This window comes from Microchirus variegatus (genome assembly GCF_963457635.1).
Source record: "Microchirus variegatus genome assembly, chromosome: 10".
Lineage (NCBI taxonomy): Eukaryota > Metazoa > Chordata > Actinopteri > Pleuronectiformes > Soleidae > Microchirus > Microchirus variegatus.
Window position 1 is genome coordinate 17,956,717 of NC_139811.1, and position 21,997 is coordinate 17,978,713.

General features: G+C 41.3%; 1 protein-coding gene across 1 annotated transcript; it reads left to right on the top strand.

The window, feature by feature from the left end:
• Nucleotides 1–1,225: 1,225 nt before the first annotated feature.
• On the top strand, nucleotides 1,226–18,636 carry brd4 (bromodomain containing 4). The gene is made up of 19 exons (XM_083896406.1): nucleotides 1,226–1,411; nucleotides 8,732–9,119; nucleotides 9,538–9,675; nucleotides 9,761–9,896; nucleotides 9,976–10,313; nucleotides 10,638–11,021; nucleotides 11,127–11,255; nucleotides 11,673–11,903; nucleotides 11,994–12,220; nucleotides 12,385–12,716; nucleotides 12,796–12,891; nucleotides 12,980–13,363; nucleotides 13,802–14,800; nucleotides 14,901–15,007; nucleotides 15,094–15,244; nucleotides 15,361–15,491; nucleotides 15,612–15,817; nucleotides 16,964–17,279; nucleotides 18,074–18,636. Exons 1-19 carry the CDS (start codon nucleotides 1,314–1,316, stop codon nucleotides 18,140–18,142), a joined length of 4,860 nt encoding a protein of 1,619 aa, XP_083752532.1. The 5' UTR covers nucleotides 1,226–1,313; the 3' UTR covers nucleotides 18,143–18,636.
• The last annotated feature ends 3,361 nt before the right edge of the window (nucleotides 18,637–21,997 follow it).

The following is a 21,997-nucleotide window of genomic DNA, read 5'->3' on the forward strand; positions in this document are numbered from 1 at the left end:
CCTTGCGGTATGCCCTGTGTATATGTACAGTCGTACAACTTCAAATTTACCTTAAAGGGTCTTATTGCAAATTAAATCAATACCATTGTGTTTATCTGATAAGAGTTCTTTTCTTGATGCCACATATGGCACTAGCATACGCTGTACTCCGATGAATGTAATTCTGGAGTTCGTTCTGCTGCAGGAAATGCAAAGTTGGTGATCTCTCTATTTTGAAGTCTTTCTCACACACTCTTGGTTATTCTCTGTGATGACTCATTGTGTTGATTGTTAAACTTTCCAGATTATTCAGGAGTTTACCTGGCCACTGTAATCACCCTGATCAAATGATCTTGGTAAAAAATAAATATAATTAAGAGCTTCTAGTGTGACTGGGGCAGCAGATTTTATTTTACAGTCATGGCCCAATATCAGATGGCTACTTCTCCATAGTAAAATATAAAACAGTAGTCCATCTACTATATCAAAAGTGGGTCATCATAAGAAGCAGATAAGACGGCCCTTAAATTGGTGGCAGAAAGCATGTAGAAGATCACTCTTAAGATGAGAGTGGGGGGATGGGTATGATGAAATGGACAGAGGAAGACAAGAAGAAGGGGGTGGGGTGTTAAAGGTGTAACAGAGGGAGAGAGAGGAGAGAGCAAGGACCAAACTATTGATGGGGGAAAGGGGAGGGGAGGAATGAGCAAGCACGTAGAAGTAAGCGAGGGAGGGGTGTGTGTGTGGGCTGAGGCTCTGCTGAATGAGGAAGCAGCAGAGCCATTTTTACTGTTGAGTAACTGCATGCTGGTCTGCCTGTGTGAGAGAGAGGGTGAGAGAGCGAGTAAGGAGAATTAAGTGCTCCGCTTGGATCTTATCGGAGCTTTCTCCCCTCTCTCACCTACCCCTCTCCTCCTGCCTGCTTGCTGCTTGTGTCCATTTAAGCTGGGAAGGCCCTGGAGAAGACACACAATGGAGCGAAGAGCCTGTGGCAACTGGCCTGTTGTACTGCTTAGAGGGGGATGGGGTAGAGAGCGGACTGGTTCACTCAGCTAACACAGCCGGCTGGCTGTAGGCTTCCATACCCTTTCCTTCCCGGTTGGACCAACTGTTTCCAAACTGGAGCCCTTTTCCCGGAACAGCCATCCTCAAACTTCGCTTCGACTACGCTAAGGATTACTCACCATGTTCTGTGGGATTTTACATACTGGAGCATGACGAATAAGTCTCTCCTGTGTTTTGCATGAGTGGAAAGGAAAAACAAACTACTTTGTTATTCTTTCGAGCCTCATTCTTGTTTTTTGGATTCAGTTTCTATTTGGTAGAGTTCATAAATGGATTACAAGATGCATGCCAAGTCAAACGATTTGCTGGATTTTCAAAAACTGGATGCCCTCCTGGAAAAAATTGCACACTCAGTCTCTGTAAAAAGGTAATATTATCTGGTAAGGTAGAGGAACGTTCTGCAATATTTAACAGTGTCGGTGACAGCTTTACAATCGTGTACACACAGAATACTATCATGTTTTAACACCAGAGTTGAAGCCTAAATTAAAGACAGTAAGTGGAGTAATGGTTGTTAGTATGTGGTAAATGCTACCTCTGGTCTACAAGGTCTAGCAAAACTATCTTGTTAAGAAGTATGTCCACTGTGTTGTGTTTAGACTAGTTATCCAGATTTCAGGCAGCAACCATTAACCTACCTCCTGTTGAGAGAGGGTATGGGGGAATAGGGAGGAGGAAGAAGGGGGTTGTGTGAGGCAGTAGCAGAAATGTCTTTTGATTCCTGGTAGGGCTTGGCTTGCTTATCCTAACCAGCTGGAAGTTGACCCATAGGAGCTACTATGATTCTTGCCTTTCCTGTTATAAGTGCCTGACTCATGGTTGGACCTTTCCAGCCAGTGAGTGTGCTCACACTTTGACTCATACAGTAGTTTCCTGTAATCTGCTTCATGTGTTGAATAGTGGCATACTTTTAGAGCATGTGACCGTTCAGTTAATTATTGTAAACAATGAATGTTGTGATTCATAATTTCAGGTTGTCCCACACAGAAGTAAACAAAAACAACTTCTCTTTTCGTGTAAAGACAAAAAAATAGCATAGGTCAACCATAATGAGCATCTCAATGGTTCCAAAATTGTAATTGGAACCATGGAGAATAAAAAAAATACAGTGCAGAGTGTTACCATAGAAACTTGATGTTTGTTTTTCATGAAGTCAAAGTTAGTCACAGTAGCAATATATGTTGAGAAATGTGGGCTAAGTGTGTCCACTATAGCTAGTGATAATGGCTTTATCACTGTTGTCAGACTGTCAGTAGTTGGGGACTGTCAGCAGGCATAGTTGACTTTGAAGAGAGATTTTCTTTTAATAACTTGTATACATCTACTTCATAGATGACTGGAGACACCAGAGGCATACGTGTTATGACTAATAAATTACTACAATTCACAATTCATTCATAAACAGTACTGAATTTTAGCTTTATTGACATATAACCTATATACCTTTATAAGCAGCATACACAGACTATTTGAGTGTGATAACAATCAAATATTTTCATTTCACCCATGCCATGACAAGCTTGTGTTAATAGCTGGGCTTTGGGTTCCACTTGGTCGTAGTCCATCTGATATTTGCCCATCATTTTTTATTGGGTTACTACTGTTGACACCCCCATCAGTCTTAGATGATTTTAGATCATCATCGAGTTAATCTCCCCTCTGAAGAAGGGTTAAAGGAGAGATGAGGCTGGTGAATAGGCAAGCAGTGGTGTTCTTGGCCTTGTCATTGTGGCCTCATCAACTATTTATTATGTTACTTTCAGGCAAAACAGGACATCATTCTGACACTAAGTAACACCCCCCCACCCCAGCATACATGAATGATTAATAGTTTTCTTTCATCAGCGATGCAAACATCTTGCCTTTATGCTTTCCCGTTTGATATAGGACTCTACATAAGATCAGTGCTTTGTTTGGACACTTCCCATGCTCACTTTTCCATTCAGGTGTTCATCCTGAAGTATGGTGACACATAGTACACAGTAACTGACTGTATGGTTCACACACAACTGTCAAAATCAGTGGATAGTTCACACTCTTGATGGTCACTGCCTTGGCTACACAGCAAAAGAGAAGGGATCAGCATCATAAACAGTGTATAAGGAAAACATGTTGTGAGGGCAGTCGATGACATGACTTTTATGTGTAATGATTATTTGTAAGGAAGGGCAGGAGCTAATGTGGCGAATGGCGATGACAAGGAAGGTAGATAATACAGCCCTATTGAATTTAGGACAATATTACATACACAGTGTATGTGAGGATACTGACTAAAGTATCCAATTTGAGACACAGCACAGATTTCCTGGTGTGAGGTGTGCATCCCCCACCCCTGTAACCAGAGCCACTTCCTCCTGAGAAAACATTCCGCAGTAGTCTGCAGTGATGTATGTCCAGGGCAAAGGTCAACTCTTATTCCAGATTTTAGAGTAATGTAGGACATGCAGCAGCAGGAAGTCGACCTCTTGATTGATCTCTGTTGGAGGCCTCTGCTGCTGATTAGTTTCACGTGACAATATTGGTCTTATCTGAATGTAGGTCTTTGAGGCTTGCATATTCTCATTTTTCTTACAGCTTAGTATGGACAGAATGTAACTTTTGACTGCAACATCAGTTCTTTAAAAGTTATTGTTAAATGCTGTGTAATTGTAATAGGATGATATTGTTCTTACTCATATTTCAACCACCAACCATGCCCAAATTGCATTATACTGCATTATAATCATCAAAAAAGTTGTTGAGACGCCATTCGCATGAAAAACAAGTACTGGTGATATACCAAACAAATCATTAATATAATACCAATATATTGGTATATCCCTCCAGCTGATAAAATATAACAGTTTAAGAATAACAAACGATCGACACATATTGCCCATCTCCCCAATCTGAATCAAGCGTTTGCATTTAATGTATTTTCGAAAAATTGTAGTGCATTAACTTTTAAATATTAACAAATGTTTGTTATGTTCCAACTGTTGTCAAATGAGTTCAAACAACACTATTTCTCTGTATTTTTCAGTGGTGTTTAGATAAAGTGATACGTTTTATGACGAGACAAACAAAGGTAACAGCATTGCTTTATTGGAACGAGACAGCTGCACAAGTGTTGGGGTATCACTGAAAAAACAGCCGTTTGGTGGGATAAGTGAATCTTCTAAAGAAATGCTACCATTAAAAATTAATTGTGGCAACACATGGCCTTGTAGATAATATTTTATAAAGTGAATAAAGAGCGTAACCTTATAGCTGGAGCATGACTCTTGTTTTATGACATTCCCTCGTTTCACTTTTTCCTCAAAGGCCTTTTCTCTGTAAGAAGCAGAAAAATAAGGAAAAGTGTGCAACAGTTAACAAATTATTGTTAAGGCCAGAGCTTTAATGTGTTAAGAATTTAGAAACACTAGTTGCAACTGGACAAATTACCAGAAATGCTCTCATTGCTTCTTGGCTTTTTGGCTAATATCAAATGTAGTGTGGGATACTGTTAAGCATTTTTGTAAGTGATGCTAAATTATTTAGAAAAACACTCAAACAGATTAAGTGAAAGCCTATTTCACACTAAATTTAGTCGGCATAGGCAATATTTATGAAACCTGGTGAACGTCACGTGCATTGCAGAGTGATTGGATTTGGAAATGAAAGGCGATAAACACATCAACATGTTTGTTGGCTTGTTGGAATGGGGTATCCTGGCATTGACCCAGTAATAACAGAAGTACAGCCAGTACAATGAACAAGAAGAAGACAACAGTGAGATAAACATGGCAAAATCCAGACTGGTGCATTTTTGGACTGTCAAGGAGACTGAATTATGCATTTTCACCTGAAAGCACTCAATACTTTGAAGTTGACTGGTCTGAGACCTTATAGGTCAACCTGAAGATACCTAATGCTGACAATGCTGTATTTTTTCCACAAACACTTTTTGACCGCTAATCTAGAGAAAGTTCCTTGAGTTTTCCAACCAAGTCCCTTGGGTCCCATTCAGACCTTGTATAAACATGTCATTAATAATCCCATCGTACTTGGACAGCGTTAAGTTCACACCTTTTAACCAAATTTGTCCTTGATGCATCTCCTGTGACCACATATGATCGGATCTGGGTATTCCCGGGCTTTTATTCATATAAGCACTGATGTCATGCCTGTTTGTGAAAGCAAAAGTATGCTTTTAATGAGCCTGTCTGGACTGATGTGTCTGATGGCCAGTGTCTGTGTGCGCATCAGTAGGTGAGTTTGTCGTGTGTGGCAAGTTACTAAAAAAGAGAAAAAGAGTTCTAGTGAATCAAAGGAATTCTCACACTGCTGGAATGATAAATAATTATGGTTAATTATAATATCATTTATGACATAATGCATTGGTGTTTAAAAAAAACACGAAACTATTGGTGGTCCAACAGTGTCAGCTGGGAAGCAGTCTCCAATTCGTCATGAAGGTGGATTGTGTACATGCATGCTCAGAAATGTGGCCACATGCGTCCTTGAACCACCTCTGTATATGGTGATCAGATCTGAGGATACGTTCAGGACACACAGGGGTCGTTCAGACCTGTATTCATCCGGACATAATCTGCTCAGTCGGGGTGGATGTTAATACCAGGGTCTAAATGGGGTCTCAGGTGAGAGGACATTTTCAACAAAACTCAAGCAAGTCGAGTCGCCCAATGTCTACACTTTTTTTTAAGTGTAATGAATAGCATTCAGTGATAAAGCAGCATGTTGCTGCCCCCCCAAACTGCAGTCAGAAAGAACTCTGCTGCCACCAGTCTTGCCATGATTGAGATCTTCTGACCTAGAATAAAGTTGCTGAGGTCTTTAAACCTGCCACCTTCAACCTTATCATATTCCATCAATTTGTAAATATCCCTAATGTTTTTACCTAAGTTAACATATAGAGGAGGCATTGTGTTCATTTAATAATGTAATGTAATGCCAGCCTTATCCCTTGGTTTTCCTAAAACAGTATTGCCACTTACTGTGAGCTAGTTTGCAGTGAGAGATGATCAGAGAGGTATTCATGTTCTATGTCAAGCTGCTGTCAAACATAAACTAAACTCAGGAGATTTTCTGCAGATTGTATGGAGAAGCAACAAGCAAATGTAGTAGAATTTCTGAAAATATTTTCTTGCTTCCTCCCCAGTATAGTGTGTGACTAATGGCGTGTTTCCTCTGGCTCTACTCGCCTTGCCTCGGCACAGCATGGTTAAGTTGTGTTTCACCTAGCATAGTACCAGGTACTTTTTTTAGTAACTGCTCAGGCGAGGTTCCAAGTTGGTGCTATGCGTGACTTCGCCAGAGTGCCATCATAGGACGTCCGACACAAAAATCGACCCGAACAGTGGCGAACTGTAGATCAGTTAAAACTACTTAACATCCCAAAAATGTGGGTTAATCTCGGGACTATAGTGGAAAATGGCCATATGGTGCATATGAGAACACAGCCACTTCTTGGCGAATTGGGTTAGTGTCCGGCTTCCAGCATGCTCAAGTCATCCCCTCACCTGGATCGTCTGGAGAGTCTCCCGTCCTTTTGAATGTGTCTCAAATTCACTTACTGACCCATAAATATTGGGGTATTTGGATTTTGATAAATATAACAGTAGTTTAAGAATATGGGTAACTAAGCTTACCCAACTAAGCTTTTTCTTTTTACACTTGTGTTTGTAACTAGCATGTCATGTTCGCAATGTGGGCAGGTGATCTAAGTTCAGCTCAGACTTCCTGATAACTCATCCAAATGTTGTTATTCTTGTTTAGCAGGGTCAGTAGTTTTTGTGTTGCCTTATGCTTATCATAAATGGTCCCTAATCTCTTTAATGATCAACAAGAACTGCTTTTGCTGTGCATCTTCTAGAAATCTAGAAAATCCATCAACATGAGGAACCATGTCAAGTCATTTTAGAAAAACAAAACACAAAACAAAACAGACCCAGCTCAGCCCAGAATTGTTGGGATGCTGACAAGACTGCTGCTCAACTTGGAAAAGGGAAGACAATCTCCTAATGTGTGACTGTTTCATTGCTAAGGATCTACAACCTTATTGTGTAGCAGCTGAGCTGCATGTACCCATCACAGCACATTACATTAGTGAGAGCTGTCAAATCTCACACTACTGTACATTCAGTTTCCTTTCTATTTTTTTATCATTTCATAGACCAAAGACAATTGTCAGATTTGCTCATTAACGAAAATAGCTGGTGGTTTAGTTTCTCTAAAGCCTTTTCTGAGTTCAGCAAAGCTTTTAAAAATATTAGTTATTTTCTAGCAATGTCGCCTGCACATACTAAACATACAGTTTTGCTTTACTGAGAAGAATTAGCCTTGTGGACCATCGTGTATTGGGCTTAGACAGTCTGTGCATGTTTATTTTGATATTATCTTTTAAGTCATAATCTTTCAGTTTTAGCTTCAAGCCAAACTCAATGTATGATCAGCGTTAAACTGTTTCTTTTTGTGTTTTGCTTAATGTTTTGGTCAGTTAGTCACATTCTCCACTGCGTTTCAGTGCCTCGGGGAGGCCAACGCTCCAATCATGTGGTGTACAAACTGCTTCGCTCTGCGTAGAAAATGACTCAACAGGAATGTGATTAATCACAGATCTATACTGTTCAGTGGATTGTGTTTTTCTTCAATACCCTTTTGTGGGGAATTTCAGTGTGGAAGTCTGCAAGTTCTTTTTAATTGGGATTTTACAGTGTTGTCCCTTTGGCTTTTTAGTTTTTTTTCCTATTATTTCTACTTAAAGCCATTGTGTGTATCTTGAATGTGATGTCCCTGAGTGCCTGGGAGAGGACATTGTGTAGAACTGATCATTGCGTAGTAGAACACACCGTTCCTCAGCTGCCAGATGATGTGACACCCCCCACCCCCACTCGCCACTCTTCTCCGCCCACATCCCCGAATGCTCCCAGGTCCTGAGACAAAATGGAATGACAAAGAGCCAGGAAAGCACACACATGCGAGTCATAATTCCTAGCCTCTTGGCTCCTCTTGATGCATAATAAATGTACAGACATATAACCACTTAAAGGTCCAGTGAGTTATTAGCAGAAATTGATCAGAAAAGAATTATAACAATATGTGGAATATATGTTAGTACGATCACCTCATTGTTTTTAATTGTTGTTTTCCATTTCTCCACAATGAGCCTTTTATATCAGGAGCTGTCAGCTCTTCAGAGGCTGTTTTTTTGGACCCCCATGTTTTTATAATATCTCACAGTAGACAAAGTGAACCTTTTTAGTTTTGATGACACTAACACACAGGGAAGGGTGAGGTGAGGGATCTTTCACCAGCAACATGCAGCTTCGCTGGTTAATGTTGCTAAATTTCCCAACATAACTGAAGATGCGTTTTAGAATTGTATCAGTCAAATTGTATTTCTTAATTTGTTAATTCGGACAAATGAGTTGGCAGCATTTTTGTGTCTTTGTTTAATTCTAACAGAACCATCCTCTCATTTTGAGACCTTTCAGCATACTTAAGCATACTGGTGTCTATGGTCACTAAAAAACTTATTCTACAAATAGGTGGTTACTATTAGTATACTTTTGGAAGTACAATAAGCAAAGTAGCACTCAAATGTCCTTTGGTTAATGATTATATCAAGAATGTGTTCGTAATGTCCAAAATGACGTTTGATGACTGTTGATGCTCATGATTTTTTTTTCTTTTTTCTCTTAAGAGAGTCCAAAGAGGAGTGCGATGGGATCAGCGGTGCTCTGTCAGTGGAGTCTGTGTCGGGGCCAAGACTGAGCTGGTGTCCTGCCAACACCACTAACCCTGCCCCTGCTCCAGCTCCAGCTCCCGCTCCGGGGCCCGAGCCCATGCCCAACCCTGTTAGAATGGGGGACGGCCTGGACGCAGCGCAGATGTCGGGTGGCGGCAGCAGCCAGGGGCAGGCCCAGTCAAATGGCAACCCCCCACCTCCAGAGTATATCAACCTCGACAGGCCAAAGCGCCAGACCAATCAGCTGCAGTACCTGCTCAAGGTCGTGGTGAAGTCCATTTGGAAGCACCAATTTGCCTGGCCCTTTCATCTACCAGTGGACGCAGTCAAACTTAACCTGCCTGTGAGTACATTATCTTCACCCATATCTACATCCTGCCTCACACTTCAAAACAAAGTAGGCATCACATGCAAATAACCCAACAGGTTCTGATGATTGCAGGTGTGTATTTCTTATATGATGATTAATATTTATTGGTGTTTCCAACTCTTTAATATTGCATCCACACACATCTGTGTCTCATTTTACTCCCTTCACAATGAGTCATCTTAGTATAATTTATAATATTAAAACAACTCTCACACATAGTATGGATTTATCTTGTTTTTATGCAAGACGAGAGAGATGCAATTTCTAAAAAAAATGTTTTATGTTATTTTTAAAGACTTCAAAAGCAGTCACGGTGGTATCATCGCAACTGGAAAAAAAGTTAAGTGATTTCTTTAATTGATGACAATTAACTTGTGTGCAACTTTTCCAGGACTACTACACGATAATCAAAATTCCTATGGACATGGGAACAATCAAGAAAAGGCTTGAAAACAGTTACTACTGGAATGCCCAAGAATGTATCCAAGACTTCAACACAATGTTTACCAACTGCTATATATACAACAAGGTAAACTAGTTGTTCAATTGATCCTGATCAATTTTTTTTTTTTTTAATGCCTCCACATTTACTCAGTGTTTGTCTCCCCCTGCAGCCTGGAGATGACATAGTCTTAATGGCTGAGGCCCTAGAGAAGGTTTTCCTCCAGAAGGTCACAGAAATGCCTCAGGAAGAAACTGAGATTGTTGTCATGACAGGAAAAGGACGTGGGCGGGGCCGACGAGAGGGAGGTATGTGATTTACCCCTTGATAGTATCATACCTTTTCAACCTGTTTAGATGGGCTACTAATTTATGGTATTTCTTCAAGGCTTGAACTTGAAACCAGGGGCCATCGGCGATCCTATGTCCATGTCTCCTCAAACACGGGGTCTGTCGAATCTCTCGGCAGTGCCGCAGATGAGAGGGCCTGTGCAAGGCCCACCTTTGCTACCTCCCCAGCCTTTGATGCAGGCCCATATACCCCCTACGTTACCTAGCCATGCGCCGCAGCTTGGAGCTCCCTACTCTGTGGGCCCACTAGACTGTGCTCCTCAAGTTCCCATCATGACTTCTGTGCCTCCTCCTGCTCAGACCTCCCTTCCTCCTCCTCCGCCATCCATCCAGAGCACTGCACCCATGCTGCAGAACTCTATAACTATGACCAAAGTGAGTTTGACTGACGATTGAAAATAATCTTTTGCAAGTGCTCTCAATTTAGATCAGTCTTTTGATTTTGTCATTAATACTGTGATTTAAAAAAAAAAAAAGGTCCATGTTAGATTTACACAGCTCATCATTTTTACTTTATGTCTTTCTGCAGTTAAGTCTAGATCTTATTTAGACAATCAATGTTATGTAGCACACCCTAATTTGTCTTTTTCAAGATTTCTTTTGACATTTTTGACTGTACGTGGAAATGGTTATGTTTTGGCATCACCAATCATTTATGTCCTCCTTTCGCTCCATTTCTATGCTTTGTTCACAATCTAGCAAAGAAAGAGCCAGAAAAGGAAAGCAGACACTACAACTCCCACGGCAAACGACCAACTCAGTGAATCTTCACCCGCAGAGTCCAAATCTGGGAAGACACTACCCAGACGAGAGAGTACCAGACCTACAAAACTGATAAAGAAGGAGGCCCCAGACTCTCAGCATCACATAGGCATGGGTATCAGTCTGAGTGGACCAAGTGGAGGTCATAGCCCCAAACCTCAAGATCAGCTGGGATATTGTGCTCATTTAGTTAGGGAGATGCTGTCAAAGAAGCATGCTGCTTACGCTTGGCCTTTCTATAAACCTGTTGATGTCGATGCACTTGGACTACACGATTATCATGATATCATCAAACATCCCATGGACCTCTTCACCGTCAAGGTGTGTTGAAGACGCATTTAGTTAGTCAAATGTATAACATAATATATTACCGAGACTGAGACTTGTGGCCGGTCAAGTAATTAATTTCCCTAATGTGTTTAATAGGCCAAGTTGGAGAACAGGCAATACCGGGAACCCCAGGAGTTTGCTGCTGATGTACGATTAATGTTTTCCAACTGCTACAAATATAACCCACCAGACCATGAGGTGGTAGCTATGGCACGCAAACTACAGGTAATTACAGTCTAAATTGCAAATAATAGTACATTATGATTCACAGTGTAACTCAATTAAAACAACAGCCTGTATTTATTCATTTTAATGATGAGAAATAAATCTGCTTTACCAGAGGTTAGTGTCATTTGTTTAACCGTCCATAGCCATGGTCCATCACCTCCTATAATTCATAGAAGAATTGTTCAGTTCAGTCTAACCCTACTACATATGTCCCACCTATAACAGACCACCTACAGACAAATCACATTTGAATAATTCAGTCCAAAAGAATTCAAATACAGCAGGTTTCACAAAGCAACATATCAGAAAAAGTAACAAACCTATATCTATAAATAGATATAGAGTCTATAAATAGAGTCTAGATGCATAGATTTTGTTAAATTTTTTCATTTTGTATTTCTTACAATTTTACAGGATGTGTTTGAGATGCGCTTTGCTAAAATGCCAGATGAACCCGAGAGCAAGCCTCTGGTTTCTGCCCCAGCTCCTACACTTCACCATCCTGCTCCTGTTAAACCACCGCCTCCTTTGGCCCACGTCGCCTCATCCTCAGACAGTTCTAGTGACTCTTCTTCAGAGTCTGAGTCTTCCACAGATGACTCTGAAGAGGAGAGAGCCCATAGGTTGGCCGAACTCCAGGAACAGGTCAGTCATCAGAGAAGTTCAAAGTGTTGGTAAATTTGTTGTCCAGCTTTGTAACCCTTACTTGAGAACTGGTCATTTCTGTTGGTACAGTTAAAGGCTGTTCATGAGCAGCTGGCTGCCCTGTCTCAACCACAAGTCAGCAAACCAAAGAGGAAAGAGAAGGAAAAGAAAGAGAAGAAAAAAGATAAGCTTAAGAAGAAAGGAAGCATGCCTAGCCTCGATGAAATCCAGGATGCTACACCTGTTCCACAGCTCTCTAAGAAAACCAAGACCAGTAACAATAACGGCAAAGAGATTGTTTCCAAGAAGAAATCCAGGTGAATTTAAAACTTTTTTCCATATTTCCATTTATAAAAAGTATAGAAGCTCCCTTAGTTGCATAGTTTAGTTTAGTTTTAGGTTAGTTATCCTGTGAGTTGTGTTTCTCAAAATTAGCTTGTGTGTTACATATTGGTAAAACATTTCTGTTTTTCATCTTCAGTAAAAAGGAAGGGATGAAAAACAATCATTCCTCCAACTTGCAGCCAGTTCCCAGCCTGGAAGATGACCTGGGGGCTGCTGGGTCATCAACTACAGGGGAAAAGTGCAAGCCCATGACATATGAGGAGAAAAGGCAGTTGAGCTTGGACATTAATAAGCTTCCTGGTGACAAGCTTGGCCGTGTAGTGCATATTATACAGTCCAGGGAGCCCTCGCTCAAAAACTCTAACCCTGATGAGATTGAGATTGACTTTGAGACGTTAAAGCCCTCCACTCTTCGTGAGCTGGAGAGATATGTGTCTTCATGTCTACGCAAAAAGAAAAAGCTTCCAGGTAAGCCACGTCAGAAATCTCAATTGGGATTGTTTATTCGAGAAATGCATGTACTGTAGCTATAATTGTTGTTTTGCAGTTGAGAAGAATGTGGAGTCCATGGCTACCTCCAAAAAGACTGGATCTTCTTCAGAGAGCAGTGGTTCCAGCTCCGAGAGTGAAGCTGAAGGAACTGGTAACTGCTGCATATTTTAGTCCTCGCAAAACCCAAACCGAAAAACCCTCAAGTAAAAGTCTAATCTTGATTTGACTTTTTTTTTAAGGAATTATAAAACAGCAGAAAAAGAAGGGACAGTCTGTGAAGGATGGGAAGAAGGCGCATCCTCCCACTCAGAGTGGCCCTACTCAGCCTGGGCTTCATTCCCAACCTGTAGGCCTTCAGTCTAACAGTCAAATGAAGCACCATCAGCCACAACATCAGCCATCTCCTGCAGGCTTCATGGCTCCCCCTGTTGCTGCTCTGGAATCTTCTCAGTTACTGGAGAGTAGCTTTGACTCTCTGCCGCCTTTCGGCCAGCCCCTCGTGCATCTCTCGCAGCACACAAGCAACTCCTCCTCGCCTCCGCACCTCAATGCTCATCCTGCTGGGCCTGTGTCACCTGAGACCCATCCATTCCTCAACCAGCACCCTGTCCTCACATCTCCAGGTAAAGCTGTAGGCAGACTGCTGCATTTTAGACAGGCCCAGAAAATAATTGCTTAGAGATTCATTGTTGATGAAGCATACCAGGAGTGACTCGAGGAAATGTCTTTAAATTATCCACAAATGTTCTTTTGGATCAGACTTTGGTGGTCAATATTCAAGAACACCATGACCTCATGCTTGTCATTTTCTTTTTAATGCGACCTGATTTTTTGCAATTTGACTGGTTGGAGAAGACGTATAACCAAAAGGCGGTCATTTATACAGTATTATAAACCAAAGGCCCATATTTTGTTGTTATGTACGAGGCATCTTTTCTTAAATTTAGTTTTTACCAGTTAACAAATTTTGTAAATTGTAAACATTTTTTAGTTTTTTTATTCAACCACAACATAGAAATTGTGTATTTTGTTGCTGATTTCTTATTTTCCTTCTGTCTCAGCCTTGCACAGTTCCATGCCTCAACAACCATCTCGACCCAGTCACAAGGCAGCACCTCTTCATCCCAAACCACCTCAGCAGCAACCAGCACCTCCTCCTCAGCAGCAGCCAACTCTGCAGCAGCAGCCAACTCTGCAACAGCAGCCAACTCTGCAACAGCAGCCAACTCTGCAGCAGCAGCAGCAGCAGCAGCAGCAGCAGCAGCAGCAGCAGCAGCAGCAGCAGCAGCAGCAGCAGCAGCAGCAGCAGCAGCAGCAGCAGCAACAACAACAACAACAACAGCTTCAGGCCCAGTCTGCACCACCACTACCACCACAGCACCAGCTGCCCTCTCAGATCCTTCACCCGCCCCAGCCTCTGCACCAGCGGCCCATGTCCCCTCCAACGCTCACGCCCCAGGGCTTGCTGTCTTCCCAACCACCGCAGATGCTGCTGGAGGATGATGAAGAACCAGGATCTACAATGCCTTTGAACCAAGTACCATTGTTCCTACAGCAGTTCCAGCAACCCCGTCAACCTCAGCAGTCCATGCAGTCGCTCCAGGCGCAGGCTCGTCAGCAGCAGCAGCAGCAGCATCAGCAGCAGCAACAGCAACAACAACAACAACAACAACAACAACAACAACAACAACAACAACAACAACAACAGCAACAGCAACAACAACAACAACAACCAGGACAGACTTCTCTCCTTCAGTCCGTCCATGGACAACTCTTGTCTCAGACTACGCTGCCTCATCCCCAGCTCCCTGTTCAGTCGCACGCTCAGCCAACCCCATCGCATCAGGCCCCGCCCCAACAAATCCCTCTGCTCCAGGCCCGGCACATGCAGCACAGTCAGCCACTGCAACAGAACTACCAGCAAGGTCCTGGACTAGCTGGTCAGTCCCAGGGATCCCAACACAAAATATCCATGCCCACCAACAAAGCACAGCAGATCATCCAGCATCAGCATGAACAGCCCTCCCCTCGCACAGCCAAGCCTGACCCTTACAACCCAGGTGAAAAGATGAGACCGAAATGCAGTGTGATAGAATTATACACAACAATTATGCAAAATAATTTTGCCTGAAATTCAATATGCCTCTCCTTTGCTGACAGGTCACATAAGGGACAACCCATCCCCTCTCATGATGCATTCCCCACAGCTTCCCCAATTCCCCCCTGTGTCCCACCAGTCTCCACCCCACAACATGCAGCCGAAAAAGGTGAGCAAACTGCACAGTTCATTTCGGCGAGGATGGGGTGTTTCAGTGCAGGATCAACATTGCGTCTTCATTTTCTTCCCATGCAGCAGAGACCCACAGGGAACCAAGGTGTATTAAAGGAAGAAAAACTTCCTCCATCACCAGTGATGAGAGGAGAGCCTTTTAATCCTGCAATGAGACCAGACCATCACAAACACCCAGATACTAAGCCGTCTCAACTAGTACACGGCCAACAGAGTGAGTACCAAGACTTTCCTTTTCCTCTGAATTTCTTGCTCTAAAACAACAACACAGTATATGAAGACGGAGCCACACAAGATAATAACTCAATGTTTTTCTCTGTCTGTGTCCAGATGTGAAGTCCATGGACAGTTCTCGCCCTGTCATCCGTTCCTCTGAGCCCACTGGGCCGCCTGCCTCTCTGCAAGACAAGGAGAAGTTCAAGCAGGAGGCTAAGGTGCCCATCGCCCCTAAAAAAGTACAGGTGGGTTTGGAGACAATTTCCCCGGCTAAACACATAGCTTATTCAGTTCATTTGTTATAAATTATATCTTGCTACACATTTGAGTTGATGATAGTTTCCTTTTTTGTGTGTGCACCTTAGGATGTGAAATTGAAGAATATGGGCTCATGGGCCAGCCTGGCACAGAAGTCCACATCTACGCCTTTATCCGCAGTGAAATCATCCAGTGACAGTTTTGAACAGTTTCGTCGTGCTGCTCGGGAAAAAGAGGAGAGAGAGAAAGCTCTGAAGGCCCAAGCTGAGCAGGCAGAAAAAGACCGGCTACGCAGGGAGCAGGACAAACTACGGTAAGGGTGTCCAGAAGAATCATGGAGATGAAATATGATGAAATATGATGATGTCTGTGATGACATGACCTGTCATCAGTTAGATATTTGATTTGCAAAAAATTGATTGTGAAGCTGCCTGTTTATAGGTTCATTGCAAACAACAAGAAAGAATATGTTTAGACATTTGAGGTTGAACAACTTTGTTGCTTACGCAAATGTTAACACTAACTAGGTTTAAGTTATCATAATATGTAGTACTGAATTTAAGCCACGTATGCACTTAATTTGCTGAATAATGTGTCTAGTTGATGTTAATTGTGTGAAACTGGACCAAAAGGTGATATGTTGTTCCCCCTAGTGGCCATATTGAAGGACTACAACAACTTCTGAAAATAGTTTTTAACCCATGAATTCTGGAGGGGTGGTTTCAGGGGTCAATGTTAAACACTGAAAATATTATTATTGATCACATCATATATGTGGCAGCACTCTTTCTCGACAATTGCAGCGCTTCAACATTGTCTGAAAATGTCACCATTATGGGATAGATTTATCTATGTCCCTGATAATGACTGTTTATCGAAGTTTATTGAAGCAAAGGAACTTGCACGTATTTGTAGTGAAGCATATTTTCTACATATCTGTACGAGTATAAATAAGTTATAAATGTAGATGTAGTCAAATCAAAACAATATTATTTGGACAAAATAATAAGCAATTGACTGAATTACAGTCTTTGCTTTCGCTCATTTTGTGTTTTTCAACAAGATTCTTTATAGGCCACACATGTTCAAGGTACTGCAGTCGTTAAAGTTGGTTGTGTCTGTCTTCTCTCTTTTTATTTGAAAATCCTCTAATGTGGGACAGGCTTTAGTTGAATTAAACTAAAATCTGATCTGGGAGATCATGAGGCCTCCATCTGCAGAAAGTCCAGCCTACTGGTGTCAAAGCCTTTGCTCCAAACATTTAGAAACATCTGTCATCTGAAGCAGCCACTATCTCTGCAGTCCTGTTGTTGTGCAGTGATCTTGCTTTGAAACATTCAAAATGGAACCAGATGTAGCTTGAAGCATATTTCTTACTCCGACACGAACCCGCTTAAAAACACCGTGAAAAACTGTTTGATTTCACCTGGTGTCAATTATTGGCCTGAATGTTTTCCAGAGGTCGGGATGAGGATGACATCATCGAGCCAAGCAGAAGGGTGCACGAGGAGCCTCGCCGGCGTCTGGAACAACAGCACATCCAAGCCCCTTCGCAACAACAGCAGCAGCAACAGCAGCAGCAGCAGCAGCAGCAGCAGCAGCAGCAGCAGCAGCAGCAGCAGCAGCAGGAACTACCGACTGTTGTCCAGTCTCCTCAGCCACCTCCTCAACCTCCACAACCTCCCACACCACCTCAGCCTGCAGCGCAGAACCCACTTGACCAACAGAGGGACCTAGCACGCCGCCGAGAGCAGGAGAGGAGGAGGCGAGAAGCGGTGAGATAATAATGTTTTTCTTTTAATAAAGGTGTCCGCGGAGTCGTAAAAATATTAAAAGTTGATCAATCAATTTTGGGAAAATTAAGGCCCTTAAAAAGTCTTAATCATGATTTCATGAGGTGTTCAATTCAATTCCATAGAGTTTGACTGCAAAAACTTGCATGAATGTATTTATTTTCCTCCCCATGTTTGTTAAAAACAACAATGCGCAAGATCAGCTCGGGCCGTACGCGTACACGTGACTTTACGCATCTTGCGAAAGCAAACGCGCTCCTCCTGGCGTGAATGTTGCCATGTTGACTTCCGCACTCATTGGGACGTCACGATGCGCTAAATTCCTTGAATTGTTGTCTCGCGGAGCTCCGTTTTGTCCGTAAAACACGCAAGAGTGCAGGCGAGGGCAAAGGTATCCGAAAACCAGAAGTCCGCAAAAAGTTCTGTTCTTGGCTCCACAGTGCAGCACAGAGTCCTACACAAACTTCCAGCCTCAGAGGATTTATCTGTCCAGTGGATACATGTTATATATGACGGCAATGTGCCTGCTAGAGCTTGCAAATGATCACTTTGCCAAATGCTAACTGCTGTTAGCTCCCAGTATCCTCTGTTGTCTGATGGTCATTTCCTGTCCCTTAAGTTTTGTTTTACCTAACTTGGAGAAATAGGGTATAATATAAAAAGGTATTGAAATTAGCTTCAGGATTCCTGCATATACCCTGTTATTGTTAGTTGAATCTGTGTTTCATGTTGAATGAATGTGAAGGAAGTGCTCAGTTGTCCTTTTCTCTCTCCAGATGGCAGTGAATATCGACATGAATTTCCAAAGTGACTTAATGGCTATCTTTGAGGAGAACCTGTTTTGAGGAGTGGAACAACTGAAACATAACTGCAAAAAACCCCCAAAACAAAACAAAAAAAACTGGAAAAGAAACTCTGATATACACTTCCTCTGAAGTGAGAGTTGATGATTCCTCACTACAGAGGAGCATGGACTGTATGGAGACGTGACAGACGCTCGATGGGATGTCCACAGCTTGCTTTACCCCCCCCCCCCCTGGACTGATCACACCCAACACACAGGGAGTGTCTCACTGTTCAGGGTATCAGTTCCAGGGGGAATTTGGCACTGACTGCGTGATGCCTCATAGCAAGGAGAGGACGGACCCCTGTTGGCACGGTTGCCTTCGTCACACTTTGCTTCTGTGGACATGGGTGCATCAGTAAGAGTAAAGGCATCCCAATAACTATGAAAATGCTCTGATAATGTACTGACAGACTGCGCAGAGGTGTTTTGAAACTGCCAGTTGTCTGAGATGATGAAGAGGACTGGTCTTTTATGTTTTGTTTTGTTGTAAGTGAACACAAGATGGTTGGGTTAGGGGGGAGGGCAGGGGGTGGGTTCGAGTTGGGGTTGGGGGGCTTTCCATACTGTAAATCATGTATATTTCTCTGCAGAGAAGGTACACTTTGCCTTACACCTCTTTCCTAAACAGACTATTATGTTCTGGGGCCTGCACACATGGACAAACCAATAATAACATTTACAACCAGGAGTAGGAACAGTGCAGAACTTTTTCATCACCTAGTATCTACTGTAAAAAAGTATTTTCTTATGCTCGGATAACCATTTATTTTGGATCTTTCATTACTTTTCTCTATAGGTTTTTGAATCTTCACAACAACACACTCCACCACTTATGTCTATGCCAAAACAACCCATTATCTTTTATGCTCTTAAAACATGATAGGTAGTTGGCGGGGGTGGGTGGGAAGAAACCCCCTGCATATATGCATTAATCATAGTTCAAGCAAGTATTTCGTCAAATACAGAATCAGTCAATGTTTTTATTCCTGCCTTGTATTTTTCATTATAAGCCGAAATGAGGAAATTGTTCAAAGAAGAATGGAAAAAGTCCAGCAGTTTCTGGTGTTCAGTTGCTATGATTCTTCTCCCCCCCATTAGTGTTGCACCATTATTTGTATTACACTTTTAAGACATGTTGGCTATGTTTGCAGCCGTCACACTAACATATCAGTGAAGAAGTGAGTCAGTGGTCAAAAAGCAGAGGCGGATCGCTGTTATTTGAATCAGGTTAGTAAAGAAAAAAAAAATCATAGAAAGGATCAGAAGCTCCAAGGTTTTTGCAACAATACAAAAATAAAACAGTTAAAAAACGATTCAAATGTGAGAAACACTGAAGGGAAAAACAACAACAAACAGTTATGATTTATATATTTGATCTTGTTCGATAATAGTGGATGTGATTTAAAATTCTGTTCTTGGAGACGTTTGGATGTGGGACAATGTCTGTCCTTGCCCCTTGTCTCTTTGGGTGTTTTTCTCCAGTGCCTGTATTGTCTTGCAATTCTCGTTGGCTTAAATTTCAGAAGAGAGATGGAGGGAGATTTTTTGAAAGAATTTGTGGGTGGGGTGGGAGGGGAAAGGAAGGAAGAAAAAAACATTTTATATTTTACCCGGTGTCAATATTCTGGTTTTAAATTTAGTTTTAGCTGGACTTCTACGAGTGTACACACCTGACAAATACGTTCTCTTTCTGTTCAATCGGCAGATTTTAGGTAGAGATGTTTCGGCTTTGCCACACTAGAGTTAAAGTCTGGTCTGTGAGTGTGATTGTGTACATTTGGATGGCTGTGTTTGTGTTTTTGTTCATTTCTGGTGTGTGTGTGTGTGTGTGTGTGGTACAGGAAGGCATGTTCCACAATGTAGATAAGCATTCTATAAGAGGAGGACGGACAGATAAACAGTACTTCAGGAGAATTTGTTCTAATGCTTAAGACACCTTTTTTATTTTCTATCAAGTCCACCATATATGAATATATCACTTTTAATATTAGGCTGGTTTTGAAAGGGTAAAAAAAAAAAAATTCATTCCTTTTTAGCCTTTTTTCTTTTCTTTTCACAGTTAACTGTTGGACATAATGTGCCATGAGTTCTACAGAGAATGTGCTGACCCGCAGCTCAGCCCAGAGTTTGCTTTATTCAGGTATTTTATTTTGTGTTACATGTGTTCTGTTTTTGGGGGTTTTGTTCAAACCTTTTCCTCGATTATCGTTTGGTATGTGAGTGGTCTATCGAGGTCTCTGATTACGTCTGTTATGATCATTGAATAAACTCATTTCTTTTATAGAAAATAATAAAAAAAAATAAACAAAATTTTGTCTTAAACTTTTTATGTTGTGTGTAAATTCACTGTATATTTGTTGTTTTAGCAATGCTGTAATGGCCAATGTATGTTGTTTTTAAAATGATTAATTAATGTAAAACCTGTAGATCTCATGTCGAACAATATCTGCTGTGAAAAAGGTCCGTTACGCCAGGTGAATTAAACAAATTGACTAGTTTTCCAATATATAAGACCAACTTTCAGTCACATTCTAATCCAAATGCCAATGTCCACAGAATCTGACATAAAAACAACAGGTTTATGCCACAGCTGCCCTAAACTAACAGCATTTGTAATTATCAAAATAACTTGTTATCTTTCTTAAAGGGTTTATACACCAGTATGTAGAAGCTCTTTAACCAAAATGATATTTTTAATGCTAAAATACAATTGTTAGTTATCCACGAATTGAACAAAAAAGGAATAATAGTAAAGCACATTATTATTTTTTGATTAAGATGTAAAAGTATAGTTATTTACTTGCATTTCGAACAGAACTATTGGTTTTATTTGGAGAATGTAATGCTTGATAAGGTTACGTTTGTAGTTGTTTGAGATTAACTTATTTTGAAAATGCACACCGGAAATGGTAGTACGCAATTAGTTCTGTGTTTACGCTAGTTTGACTCAATTTAATGTAGTGTAATTCCTGATTGTGGCCACTGGAGGGCAGTTGACACTCTTGGGACTGCCACAGTCTAGCACAGGTTATGTCCGCTGAATTGACATGTACTGTTACAGGTTTAGGAGTATAAAAATGTAAAAAAAAAAAAAGGTGAATTAACTTTATTTGCCAAATAAATAACATTTTAAAGTTTCTTATATTTTATCTAGATTCACATGAAAATAACAGCTTCTTCGGTTCAATTGCATCCAATAAATAACCACAGAGCGGAACTGAGTTTGCCTATGGTTCCAGTTTCCTCCCGGAGAGGTATATTGCACACCTTAACGTTTGATAAAAACAAAACAAAAAAAACAAAAAAACATATACAATAACTGCTATAAATGTTTATATCTTAAAGATTTGATTACTTTGTTGGCTTCTTGTTCTTTATTTTGAAAGTTATCGCCAGAAGTTGTAGTATTCATATCATTTCTACATTGGACTGCACTCGAGTCCCAAGAGTGTTAACTGCCCTCCAGTGGCCACAATCAGGAATTACACTACATTAAATTGAGTCAAACTAGCGTAAACACAGAACTAATAGCGTACTAGCATTTCCGGTGTGCATTTTCAAAATAAGTGAATCCCAAACAACTACAAACGTAACCTATCGCCCAAATTAACAATAAAATATTCAGAAATCGGATCTGTCTACCTCTTTCAAGCATGTGTGCTATAACCATAAAAGTACAAGTTAATACATTAACTGGAAAATTACCAACTAGCCTACAGAGCAGATACTATAGCTTGTATTACAGCTAGAGATTATACCTTGGAAGCTTCAGAATACTTCCATCTTCCTGAATTTGCCCTTGTAGTAGAAAGTATTCATCATAAAATATCATTCGTAAAGTATAATGATGGTT

Coding starts and splice junctions, on each gene's coding strand:
- brd4 (XM_083896406.1), top strand. CDS start 1,314: ATGGATTACAAGATGCATGCCAAGTCAAACGATTTGCTGGATTTTCAA. Junction 12,892..12,979: donor GAGTGAAGCTGAAGGAACTG/GTAACTGCTGCA, acceptor TTTTTTTTTAAG/GAATTATAAAACAGCAGAAA. Junction 15,008..15,093: donor ACAACATGCAGCCGAAAAAG/GTGAGCAAACTG, acceptor CTTCCCATGCAG/CAGAGACCCACAGGGAACCA.